Source organism: Pipistrellus hanaki (assembly GCF_964339955.1).
Source record: "Pipistrellus hanaki genome assembly, chromosome: 3".
Taxonomy (NCBI): Eukaryota; Metazoa; Chordata; class Mammalia; order Chiroptera; family Vespertilionidae; genus Pipistrellus; species Pipistrellus hanaki.
Window position 1 is genome coordinate 76404350 of NC_140505.1, and position 13827 is coordinate 76418176.

Consider the following 13827-nt stretch of genomic DNA (forward strand, 5'->3'; position numbering starts at 1 on the left):
AAGGATTGCCCATGGGAAGTTTTTGTAAGTCAGGAAATAACAAAACAGCATTTGTGCCCATGCTCCTTTGGGAGGATTCAATCATGTGGGCTCCTGCAGTTGCAAGGGAGTCTGGGAACTGCAATCTGTTCACCCAGGGAGAGGACATTTTTAAAAAATAAATGACTTCTAGTCTTATTTGGCCCTTCTTCAGATACAAATATACTTTTTTTTTTTTTTTTTAATCTTCTTGCCTTCATAGAACACCTTCACTTTCCTCAGAGGCAGCAACCCAACGTCCCATCCAGCTACTATATCCCACTCAAATTCCAAGATCTCCAGGTAAGGCACTGGTTTGAATATGGCTCCTAAAGGCCTGGAACTAAGACAGAGGTATCTCCACAATCACAATGGTGGAGCCCTGGCATGATGGCTGCGATAAAACTCCCACAGGAGGCACATGGGACAATAAAACTCCCAGAGGAGGCATATGGACACTGCAGGCCCCAGCCCTCAGCGTTATAAAATCCCGTTGGTGAGGGTTGAGGAGGCCTTTGCCCTGACAGTGTGGGTTCTTTGGACTCTGATTCTGCTCTCTGGGAAGAAATCCCTGGCTCATCGTTCTCTAAAACTCCAGGCTCCTAGCTCTGGCAGGCTTTCTTGTTCTTGTCCAGTCTCCTCCATGGTCACACATGAAGTGAGTTTTGAGGAATATGTTCTCCTTGTGAGCTACACAGCTTGAGACATTGGCTTCACCTAATTCCAATTCCTGCAAGTTTGGGAGTCTGGGGTCATTTGAAGCTTTCAACAACATGATGAAACCTGGCTTATTTTCTCCTTGGCAATAAAAGTCCTTCACCCACTTAGTAGGCTTCTTCCCTGTTTTTATCCCATCAATTCAAGGTGCCAGCAGCAAGACCTAAAATATTTTTCTGGACACGATTGTGTTGTTTTAGAACTCTGATTGCCTACTCCATCAGCTGAACACTGAGCACCTAGGAGTCATCTGAAACCAAAGGCACACCTGGGGAGTCCATGCCCTTTATCCCATCTTTGCTGAAGGAGTGTAGGTATTTTGTCTAACAAAAAAAATCTTAAAGGCCCTTTACTGCTTTTCAGTCTTATTTTAAACTCTAGGAATAATCAGTGTTTCCAATACTAGACAGCCCACATTTCTGCATTTTATTCCCTTTCCTTTCTCCTGATGTCACTCTTTTCTTGAAAGCCTTTGCCAAACGCAGCAGAGAGCCACGGTCACTAACTTTCTGGATGCTCAGAGCTACATGCTCACTAGCACATAGGCACACAGGCACCATTATAAGTTATCACAGGAAAGGTTTGCCAATTCACAATATGGATCCCAACCTCTTGAGCCTCCAATAGTTTCATCACCACTCACCACCCCATAGTCAATGCCACACATTTTAGGTTTTTTGGCAGCAGCACCCTCCAGAGTATTCATTTTCATGAATTCAGGTTAGCCACGGAAGCAGCAGATTCTAACCTGCCTAATGACTGACACACTGTTGCTCATGGCTGTGCTGGCTGGATCCAGGATAGTAGGGGAGGACACTCCAGAGTCATTCAGGGTCCCAGGATGACAGAGGCTCTGTCACCTCCAAGGACACCAGTCTTGTCCATCAGGTGTTAGTGGAAGGAGCACAGCAGATCCAGAAACAGTTTTCTTATGGCCAAGACTGGAAGTGTTTGACCACTGCAGCTCTTAATCCATTGATTAAAATCGAGGCCCACGGTCACACCTAGCTTCATGGGGCTGGGAGATGTGGTTTAGTTGTGTCCAAGTAAAAGAGGAAACGGGATCTAGTTTGCCTGGGACTTTCCTCATGTTAGCATTGTAAGTCCCACTTCCCAGGAGTACCCTCAGTCCCGGGCTGGTACCAATTAGTCATCATTACATCTGCTTTCTTCCTATGGAGAGAAACTAAGTCTTCTGTTTTCTTGGTCTCCTAGTCTGCAGTAACCACCAATCACTATCAGGGCATGAACTTAATGTACTTGACACAATAGGGCAGATTCCTTTCATTGGAATATGTTAGTCCTGGGAATTTGGGGCATATGAGATACATACAACCTTTGTCCCTAAATGAGTCAGCTATAAAATGTAGTGAAGTTTATACCACCATGAGCGAGTGCTACTAATTTAACAAGTGCTTTTAAAGAACTCTCAGAAATAATCTTGCCGAAGAATTCATCCAAGAAGGAATTTAGAATTATTGTTGTTATATTACATAAGGCAACTTTCACCAGAAAACAAAGTATCTCGTTTATCTTATAGGCAGCTCCTGGGGCTGCCCTTGTGGACAGAGATGGTGTGGCTTGTTCACTATACTATCTCTTGCATGTGGAAGGTATTCAATTAACGCCTCTCAATAAAGTAACACATAGCTTTTTTACCAGAGCCTGTGCCCACACTTTCTAATCAAAAAGGTTGTATGGCCGAAACCGGCTTGGCTCAGTGGATAGAGCGTCAGCCTGCGGACTGAAGGGTCCGGGGTTCAATTCCGGTCAAGGGCATGTACGTTGGTTGCGGGCACATCCCCAGTGGGGGATGTGCACGGGGAGCTGATTGATGATTCTCTCACATCGATGTTTCTGACTCTCTGTCCCTCTCTCTTCCTCTCTGTAAAAAATCAATAATATATATATTTAAAAAAGAGAGAGAAAATAAAGGTTGTATGGTGCCTTGGCCATTATAACTTAGTTGGTTGAGCTTCGTCCCATTCATTGAGAGGTCACCAGATCAATGCCCAGGTTGCAGCAATCTCTAGTGGGAGACATGCAGGGAGACAGCTTATCAATATTTCTCTCATCGATGTTTCTCTCTCCCTCTCCTTTTCTCTCTCTCTAAAATCAATAAAAACCTTTCTATAAAATAAAAGGGTAGTATGCTAATTAGACCGGACGTCCTTCCTAAGGAAGCTGGGGCCAGAGGGAAGCCAGCCCAGGTTCCAGGTGCTGGAGGGAAGCCAGTGCCAGCACCGAGGGGAAGGAAGGCCTACTCTTGCAGGCCTCTAATGAAACGCCTGGATTGAAGCACAGGTTTATACTATAATGTATTAGTAATTTGCCCATTTTAAATGGCCACTATAAATAAGGTCTGATTACTAATCACAGTGACTTTGGGCCTGCCTGGCGTTTCACAGCATTGTTTACATAGAGCTTTCTTCCATAAGAAATAACTTTGGTTTCTCTGCCCGTTTCTAATCTTTAATGCGTTATTGCTGTTGAAAAGCAGTTGTTTCCAGGCCCCTGGTAGTTCCAACTACTTATTTTGCATAAAGCGAGGGCAGAGTAGTGTTTATTGAAATTAACGTTCATTTTTAATTTTAGTTATAATTAACTTTCACACATTTCTTACATAAATTTCAAATTAATTCTGGCACTGCATATTCATCATATAATGAAAAATAAATTTTTACTTTAAAAGTATGCAAAAACACACAGAATTAATGAATTATGAACATTGTTAACTTGAAACAGAAATCATTCATTCATTAAAATCATGTAAAATTCCTTCCGTTTCTCCGTCACTGATCAGCAGTGTCTCCTGCTGCAATTGCTGATGTCATGAACACACAGCACCGGTACAACATTCTATTTCCGTTAAATTCTTCCTGCTCCACTAAACATTAAGTGTGATATAATTGATTATATAACTTACAGACTAACGAAGACCTAATCATGTCTGTAAACAAGTAGCAAAATGCCTTTTTAAATTACCTTAAACATCCTGAAATATAAGTCAATCACCTAAAGCAGCGATATGCTTTAAGGATTTTAAAAACATGCAATACCTGACTATTTACTCAGGGGCATTCACCTCTTTTCCCTTAGGCTGTCAAATAAAAAAATGACAATAGCCAACACAATAGCTGTATGGTGTGAATGAATCAAAATCATACCTATTTTTTGTCAGATCAGCAAAAAAACATGTTTTTATGTGTACCACAGAATTTGTATAATTAGTTTATACATGTCCCAAGATGAAAAAGGTTGAAAATTTCTCACTTGAGCATGTTTGGTGATTATTAAAACAAACATATATGAAAAACACATTTTGATTTTAACACATTCTTATTTCACATACAATCTTCAGCTCCAAAATGTCACAGTAGTGCCACATTTTATTTGTGTTGTTTTTTAATGATTTTGTTGTGTGTGCTTTTTTAATAGATTTTATAGAAGAAGAGATAGAAACACTGATGAGAGAGAATCATCAACTGGTTGCCTCCTACACACTCTATATTGGGGATCAAACAGGAAACTTGGGCATGTGCCCTGACAGGGAATCAAACCAGTAACCTCTCAGTGCCTGGGATAATGCTGACCACTGAGCCACACTAGCCAGACAGGAGTGCCACATTTTAAATAAAAAGGCCCAAATTCCATTTAACAACCTAGAAGAAAGTTCTCTATTATCTGAATGATATATTGACATAAAATTTTTCAAATTTTCCACAATTACCACCTCTGACAATTGAGGATCTTTGTTGAAAACAGAAAGGTAAAATGAATAGAGATTTTATTCACTATAGTTTTCTTCTTAAAGGACATATAATTACTACATAAATATCCCTTTAAGCTAAAGTTATATAATCTTTAAATTAATATGACAAAGATTTTTTTTAAGTCCTTTCCAATTTCCCTAGACCAGTGGTTGGCAAACTGCGGCTTGAGAGCCATGGTTTGCCGCTGTTGACTAATGAGTTCGCCGACCACTGCCTTAGACCATTGCCACCGGTTTATGGTGATCAGCAGTTACTGTTCACCATGAGCTTTGTGTGGCCACACCAGTCACTTTTGAGTTTTGTAACACACACAGACACACACTCTCTCTCTCTGTCCATTTCTTTCCTGGTAACTCCGATGTTCCATTCGCCTGTCCATCTCCCAACAGCTCTACATTAGAGAATGAAGGATTCAGAAAAATGAAGTCCTTGTTCTGCAAGGCCTTAAATAAGCCCGAGAGCTCGGGAATGCCGGTTCCCACTGGGTGGAAGGGGCATGGGAAGAGCCATTGCTAAGGTCCGTGGGCAGATGACAGAGCTGGTAAATCCAATGTCTCAGGAGCTGGCACTGCTCCTAGAACAGAGTGGGACCCCTCAGGCTCACTTCTCAGGTGCCCATTTGCTTTAGCTTTTAAATTTTACACTTTGGCTTTTAAGGAATCAACTGGGAGGGATAACCTTGTTCATACCACTTCACCTTCAGTAGACGAAACCCGGCTTTTGCTTGAACATTACCAGGAGATAGAACCTCAATCCACAATAGGAAAGACATCCCAACTCAGGGTGTTCTTAAAGTGGGAACTAGCTTCTTTAACGCCCATCTTTTCATCCTAAAGCTGCTTAGTGGGATTATGTACAGAATAAGGCTCATTCCCCACAGCTGGTGAATATTGGAAGATTAAGACTTTCATGGACTCCTAGAAATTTAAAGACACAGGTGATCTGAGAGACTATTTCTTTCAATATCCCACCTCAGTCCTGAGAGGTGAAGCATTTGTCCAGGTCACACTAGTCTGAAGAACTAAGCTCTTGTCTCCCTCCTCAATGGTCTCTCTACCCACACAGGCTGAAATAACGCAATGTCTATGTCCTTCTACTTCTATAGGCGAACCACTAGCACTGCCACTTTGTCCAATCCTTTTATCCTTCAAGATTTTACAAGGCAAACTGTTTTAACTTTAGCTAGAAATAGTTATGGGAATGATTGCAATCATGTTAACATTGTAATATGAAAACACTTGTTTATCAACATTTTATATGCTTTATTGAAAGTTGACAAGTGCAACAGTTAAATACAGTGACACCTTACAACTGTGTAGAGAACATGCACAGAAACATATGCATATAACTACTATACAGGTACTAGGCAGAACCCCCTACCGGGAAATTCATCTCTAGCTAAAACTGATCATTTTCCAAAGTATTCAACCAGCTCAATCAAAACACTTCAATGAACAGGAATTTACTTCAAGATATTCAGCAGCTATAAGATTTCAGATTACACAAAGTGACTAACTGGGCCAAATTCTTAAAATTTCTTTAGGTGTGGTTTTCTTCTCGTAGCATTTTTCATGTAATCTCTATATAAAGACAATCCACACCTCTTCAGACAGCCAATGAAACATCTAAATTTCAATCTGTACAACCTAAATAGTAGTTAGTCCTCTATGGTACAAAATAGTTATACTACATACACAAATATATAATAAGCAAAACATCCTTCATGGTAAGACAGCCTAGGTCCCAGCTACCTGTCACCTTTTAGTCACTCTAGTAAGTTTTGTGTCATCCACTGTTCAGCAAGAGGCACACAGTGCAGTTGTTGGTTTTTATGGATTTTGGTGACAATGAACTGTTTCCCCTCATGTTAGAAGAGACTATGCACCAGTCTTTCCTTTTGCCTCCCTTTCAAGTTCCTCGCGGGGAGAAGAGGAGAGGACAGTCCAGGGGAGCTCCACTGCTCCGCAAGCCCATGCCGGACACTGTGTGCGAGCAGGACTTGGTGGTGAGGGCAGGGAGCAGGGAAGGGGTGGAAAGGCACACAGCTCCTCGGCATGAATTAAACCATTTCTCAAACATCTGCCAAGCTGCATGAGGTCCCAGTATATCCATGCTAATTCTCTCATTCACCTTTAATTCACCCCACTAAGAAATTTCTTCAAGCCAAAAGCACATGGGTGTTTAATACTGGAAACAAAAAGAGATAATGGCATATATCAGTCTCACGTCTCTCTCGCAGCGAGCAATGAAATGGGTGGTTGTGGAGGTGGACTCCCCCTAGTACATCATCTCGGGTCTGTGGAGTTCAGAAGCAGCAGCCAGTTCTGCGGGGGGCGTAGGAGCTACGCGGTTGGTCCTGAGCCCTGGGAGGCCGGCTGGGCCGGGGGCTGCGTGGTCCCCTGCGGCTGCGTGGTGGCAGGCGGGGAGCCAGTCTGCAGCTGGGCCTGAAACTGGGCGAGCTGCTCAGGACTGGCCAGTGTCTTCAGCAAGTTGTTTTCCTGCTCCAGCTGGGAATTTTTCTCTATTAGTTCTTTGATTTGCTCTTTGAGGACCTCCACTTCCTCTCTAACCGCATACATCAAATGGCTTTTCACCAGATCCTGAAAGGGAGAGGAAAAAAGGGGTTTAATTTCCCACTTACTATTTCCCAGGCACTGTATTCTAAAGTATAATTTTGCCTGGTTCTCCCTAATAAATCACACAGCCTGCCTTTATTGCTCATTTAATGGCAAGAGGGAAATCTACTGAATGCAATCACAACAGTACAATACTTTAAGTGTAATGTGTAACTGATGAACTTCTTAAGTCTATGCTCTTTTTTGCAGCCCGTAGACAACAACGCAAACAACTACGTTCCCTCTGTGAGGCGGCAACATGCACAGACTCCAGTCGCCAAGCAGGAGCCGCGCGGGGATGTCCAGACGCCGGGCTCCCGGCAACTGCAGCCGCGTCCCCGCCCCCGGCCCTCCTCCCGCCGGCGCCTCCAGCACCGGCTGCAGCCAGTTCCTGGGAGCTGCCGCCGCATTTTCCTCCCTCCACCGGCCGCCCCCCTTTTCGTGATTAAGCTGACATCACAGAAACCTGGGCAGACGTGGCAGCCAATGAGAGCTCGATTTATTTATAGCTCCGAATTAAAAGGTTCAGAGTTTGCCTAGCAACAGTGGGCAGAGAATCCCGTGAGAAGAGCCACAGGCGCTGCTCCAATAACAAAGAACGGCCAAGGCGGAAATAAAAAATAGGGAGAAATCCAAGCGCCGGCTGGGAAGACAAAACTTTTTTCGGATTCGTTTTCATTGTGCAGCAACCTCTATCACTTGGGTCCATCTGTGCCCAGTCACTTCTGGGGTCTCCGCCCCACCCCGGGGTCCCCAGTAAACCTCGGGGTCTCCGGTAAAGCCACCTCCCCGGCGCTGTGCTCGCGGCGGACACGCCGGGCCAGCGCTTCCCCAGCAAAGGGACCTCCGCGCCGGCCACGCGCCGGGGAGACCCCGCTGCTCGGCGCCCCCTCCTCTCCCCGAAGCACCCGGCTGGCGGCTGGCCCCGGCGGGACGGAGGCAGTGCAGGCATCTCTGAATGTATGAAGAGCAACCGTCATCTTAACTATGCATGCACTGCTTCCATCCTCAGACATCTCGCTTTTTGTGCTGTGCCCACATTAGTACAAATGATTTTTAATCAGTACATACCATTGCTTGCTCGATTTTGTTGTCAATAGCTACCACACTTGCACCAGAGGAGCTGGAAAATAAAAATAAAGGGGGCGGGGAATGAATAAATGGAATTATCTTAAACGTCCAACAAACACACAAAAAGGACTTCCAAATTCTGTGATGTTTCTAGCATCATTTTTGAAATATTCTTTAAGGCTATGGAACATATTATCCTCCAGAAAACATAAGTCACTCTCTTAATATCCAGGCATTTCCCTATTTTAGTGAGCCACAAAGGGCTAAATTACATAATGAGCTAAAAGCTTGTTCCCTGGCCAGGCTGGCGAAAAGAAGGCTATTCCAAACATTGCAAAAAGCAGCATCCATGTCACCAGGCTCTCAGCAATGGACAAAGGAATTTGCCTGCCTACCTTTCTTTCACCTGCATTACTACAAGTATCTCGAGTAAATAGAAAACACATATCCCAGCCGACATTTACCTATTGTCAAGTCTCACAGAGGCGTTTTCAGTCCCCAGCAAGGATGACAAGAAAGAAATTGAGAAATGTCTCAGTTGGTAAACTCCTAGATCCATCGCCACTGGTCTACACCATTGGGATTTCATGCAATTGCAGCCAAAAACACCCTCGCGGCAAAAATAAAAAAATAAAATAAAGGTGGGAGCCTCAGCAGCCTTGTCTGAGCTAGGTAAAAAGCTCCTAGCTTTCTGCTGCCGGGAGAAATAGGAAACAGCTGCCTTAATTGACGGAGACCCGGCTGGTTCCCGGGCTGGGCGACCAGGGAAGAAGATGCCGACCACAATGCCGCGCTGAGCAGCCTCTGGATCGGCGCCGGCTCCACTAGGACAGACCGGCTCCGGGCTCGGCGCAAAATATAGTGCGGGCAGCGCCGCGCCAATTGGCCGGCCCCGCCGAGCCGCCCCGCCCGCTCCTCCCGCCCCCGCCGCCTCCCCTCCCCCGCCCAGCCTCCATCCCGCTCCGCCGCTCGGTGGGCTGGCCCGGCCGCGCTCGCGGGGTCCGGCGCGGGGCCTCCGAGACCCCCGCGGCCTCGAAAAGCCGGGCCACCGCCTGGGCAGAACGTCCAGAGTCCGGGAAAACACGCTCGGGGCCCCGCACGTGCTTACGGTTATGGAAGTCAGACCCCGTCCCCGGAGCTGCCGTCCCCGCGGCTGCAGATCGGCAAAAGCTTCCTATTTGCAACCAGAACCGCCCGAGCTACTGGGCATGCCCAGTCCCACCGCTAAGGCTAGCAGGAGCTCCGGTGTCTCCATTTCAATTATCTAGTTCTTACAGGCAGCAGTAACGGGAGGATTTTATAGGCGGCTTTATTCATAAAGATAATAACCCTACCGTAATAATACTTCTTTTTAAAAGCCAGTGAATTTTACACTTGAGCTTAGAGTGAAAAAAAAAAAATCACATTTGCTTTTTGAGAAATACTACCTTTCCGTGAATTTGTGACTTGTAGGAACAAAAGACATTACATAGTCAGCTAGGCACATATATATATTGAAGCAAAAAGTAATCTACAAGGTAAAATCAAGGGGATCCTGCCCAAATATCCCTAAAAGCCGGAAGCCTTAACATAGCCATCACTTCTTTTTCCACTTATAGCTAGAAAAATCAATCTACAGGTTGAATCCTACTTAGATCTGTTTTCAGTAAGTTCCTAATGCAAATTTTGGGAGTTTAATGGCTGTTTTTAAAAGCTTAATCCTACAGAGGGGCTGAGGAACTGCAAAATATGTATCTCACCTTTTTGGCCACAATGACCAAATAATTCCCTTCTCCAAATTCAAAACAAGAGATCTAGTGTAAAATAGCTTAACCCGTTATATATTTCCTGTATTCACTTGAAATATTTTCAGGGATGCATCATTTGAGGTAACAATAAACTGAAAATTAAAGACCTTAAATTTGCTTACTATAAATTGTAAAGTTTGCAACTCAATGCAGTTAAAAAGCAAACTTAACCTCGACAATACTGCCCTCTAATGGCATAATAGTATAAAACCAGAAACCAAAAAACACTAGCTTTCTAATCCATGGACAAGTTGTGTGATCACAAATAATTCCAACATAAAATTTGACTATGGGATATGTTATAGACACACACACACACACACACACACAATCTTGTCTTTTCTCTCTGAAACAAGCGTTCTCCCTTAAGCAGCATCCTTTTAATTTAGAACACTAATTGTCATCAGAGCCTTTCAGACATTATTTTAAATTGACCCAATACTGGCACAGGGAGGATTTGGTTTTAAAAACTCTACACAGTGATTAGGAACCAAATCTGGTGAATGAGGTGATGGAAAGGGCAACTCTCTTCTTGATTAAAAACTAAAGAGTGATTGATTATAAAGCAATAACATTTAAAGGTTCATATTATTCTCCAAATTTCAAAGCTTTTTTTTCATAACAAGAAAAATTAGATAACATATTTATATTTTATAAAAATTAATATGTATACTATACTATCTCATGATAGAAATTTGAGGGAGGCATCCAGTTTTTAGTAAAAAACAAACAAACAAACAAAAACAGTATGTGGAAGCTTAAAAATCATAATTTGAAGAACAGGCATATGGTCTCTATATCTATGAATGCTAGACATTATTATTACTTACTACAAATAGTTTCTATATTTAAAGGTTAAAGTTATCACTAAAACTATCTATAATTAAGTTTATTTACATATTTGAACTGCACAGAAAAATTAAAGCATCATCTTAGGCTAGAGATTAACCAAAGAACATATATGCTAACCCATGGACAGACAATAGTGTGGTGAAGACCTGGGGAGGGGAAGGGAGTGGGGGGGAGGGGACCAATAGGGGGGAAAGGTGGACATCTGTAATACTTTCAACAATAAAAATACATTTAAAAGAATAGCAATTAAAAAGCTGGAAAAAACACACCTTAAAGTCATCTACAGAAATAAATTTAAAATTCCCAGCTGAAGTTTAAATTACTGAATTAACTGGATTTTATTTATTCATGATGTTCTTAAACACAAACAGAAATGTTTTGTTTTTCATTCATTTGAACTGATCTTCCATTGTATCAAGCTATAGAAGCCAAAATACAAGCATATTTAACCCATATATCTTATAGTCATCTCCAATATTTTGCTATTCTAAATAAAATTGCAAGAAATGTCTTCGTGTATACATCCTTGAACATTTTTGTATATACTTCTGGAATACTTACAGGGCCAAAGATATGCAACAGAAAGGATTAGAAACATATTTCTTTTCATATTTTTCAATAAATGTGCTAGATTCCTTTAAAAATAGATTTTTGTATGAAAACTAAAAAGATACTTTTAAAAAGAAGGCAAAGAACTTGGAGGAATGCTCCATGGAGGAAAACCCATAAGTCAGAAATTGCTGAAGCACAGATGGCTAATTACTCTCAAAGATTCTTCTCTTTGCAAGACAACATCAAGACAAAACATCTGAGGCTAAAGCCCAGCCAGAGCTCAACAAAGGCGAGTGGAGAGGATGGGGACACTGCCCTGCCTCCAGGAGAGACTCCGGGGGCATGGAGATAATCACATCCTCAGCATTGGGCAGAGATCAGGGCTCACTCAGTGAGGAGTCTGGAGCACAGGAAACAGCCTGGACATTGAAATTAGATGTTTTGTTGTTGTTATTGTATTTGTTTTTCTGTTCCATTTTGCCTAAGAGCCTTTTCCCCTGGGTTCCAGCTTAATCACTTCTGCATATCAGTAGCACACATCCTAGGATATGAGAAGAGGAGCAAGGACAGGACCTGTGTGTTTCTAATTCAGTAACGTGCTTTTCTTCCAAACTTGATCTGATTTGACTAATATAGGTTAACAGTTTGGAATCCATCACCCAAAAAGGATAATCTACATCTCCCCTGTCCAAACTCCTTACAATCTAAAGTGACTGCTAGAGAAGAGGCTAAAGCATATCACCCTGCACCTGACCAAATCATTGTTGTCTAGGACTGCAGGTCACATTCCTTTTCCTAGTTTATTCTCACTAGACTCTGGGAATAGGGTTGCCAGGTCTAGCAAATGAAATTATAGGATCCTTGGTTAAAGGTGACTTGCAGATAAACAACAAGTAATATTTTAGTGTCGGGCCCCACATGCTGTCAGAACAAGAAGCAATTCAAAAGAAATCAAAACAAAATTTAAACTTATTTTAAATTTCCTTGATTTCTATGGAAGAGTTGGAAGATAAAGGTGAGAAACTCCATCAAAAAGCAGAATAACCCTGTGTGAGGGGAGCATCCAGGAAGCGGTGTGGAGCGCGGGGGGGTTAAAGACCTGGCTTTGTGCCGCTAGGCTTGTACCATCTACTATTTGGCACCGGACTGTGGACAGGAGCTGCAGCCGCCAGCCAGGCTTCCTGCCTGTGACCCATGGACAGTCAAGAGATTTTAACTGGTCTTGTCATTTCTCCTGGCACAGGCTGGTCAAGGACCAATGGCTGAGAGCAACCAAACACAGGGTTCAGTCATGAATGGGTTTTTGCAACAATTGCAACTAGGTCATCAGCCGCTGGTTTCCTAGGGCAGCCCCTCCATGTGAATTGCTTACTGCACAGGTTCGCCCTTCCAGGTCTTGCAATCCAAAGCTCTGGACAGAGCCCGGCAGTATTCACTGGTAATGTAAAAAGCACAATAAAATTTGAAAAGGGTGCCGTGCAAAAAAAAAAGAAAAAGAAAAAGAAGTGGAATTAACCTAGGAGGTCCAACACCAAAATAGAATGAATTCCAAAAACAAAGAACAGAAGAAAGGACATTATAAAGGAAACTAATGGCCCGGTGCATGAAATTTGTGCGTATTAAAAGGGAATTAATTAGAGGAAATATTTTAATATTGCTCTTTGCCCTTTCTCTGTAATAGATGTGTCAGAGATGAAAGAAAATTAGTAAAATGTGTATGAAAATCTCCCTCCTGTCAGAGTCTGAGGCACATCGTGGGACCTAGAGTCAAGTCCCTGCCCACCATGTGTGCCTCAAAATCAATCGTTCAAGACCCAGTCCCGGCCGGCTCCACCCCCATTGGGTGAGACCTAGACCCGGCCAGCCCCACCCCCATCAAGCCCCTCTGGATGGGGGCACAGCCTCAGGTCCCCCAACCTGGCACTGGGTGGGAAGCGCAGTCAAGCCCACTGGACAAAGGGCGCAGCCTCAGATCCCCTGGCCCAGCGCCAGGGTGAGGGGCACCTTCGGAGGTCCCCCGTCAAGCACTGCCAGGCGGAGGGGGGTGGGGGGGTATGGCCTGAGGTCGCCCTTTGCATACTCGCTCCTGATTGGCTGGTGGGCATGGCTTGTGGGTATAGCGGAGGTATGGTCAATTTACATAATACTCTTTCATTAGATAGAATAATTCAAGATTTTTTCCAGAACTAAAGGGCATGACCAAATAGCCACCACAATAAATGAACAAGCCCTATTTGTTTCCATCATGATAATCAAATCACTTGGACAAAATCCTAAAAGCTTCAAACAGAAAAGGGAAAAAAAATTACAAACACATGGAATAGTATCAGAATGGCTGGCTGTGTTGGCTGCCAGAGAACAATGGAGAAAATGTCCTTAAAATTCTGAAAGAAAAATATTTTTCAGTTGGCCAAATTATCATCTAGGTGTAAAAGTAGAATA

The 13827-nt window shown here is 43.3% G+C and overlaps 1 protein-coding gene across 3 annotated transcripts in view; it reads right to left on the bottom strand.

The window, feature by feature from the left end:
- Positions 1-5759: 5759 nt before the first annotated feature.
- Positions 5760-13827, bottom strand: part of TSC22D1 (TSC22 domain family member 1) — a 132102-nt gene continuing 124034 nt past the window's right edge. Inside the window, exons 1-3 of one of the 3 annotated variants that reach the window (XM_084876541.1) lie at positions 9303-9436; positions 8195-8246; positions 5760-7108 (exon numbers count right to left, since the gene is read on the bottom strand). In XM_084876541.1, coding sequence (XP_084732667.1) covers positions 6851-7108; positions 8195-8197 — 261 coding nt within the window. In that variant the 5' untranslated portion in view covers positions 8198-8246; positions 9303-9436 and the 3' untranslated portion in view covers positions 5760-6850. Of the gene's footprint in view, positions 7109-8194; positions 8247-8658; positions 9042-9302; positions 9437-13827 lie in introns of those variants that run through there. The other 2 variants (XM_084876540.1, XM_084876538.1) reach the window with 2 other exon arrangements.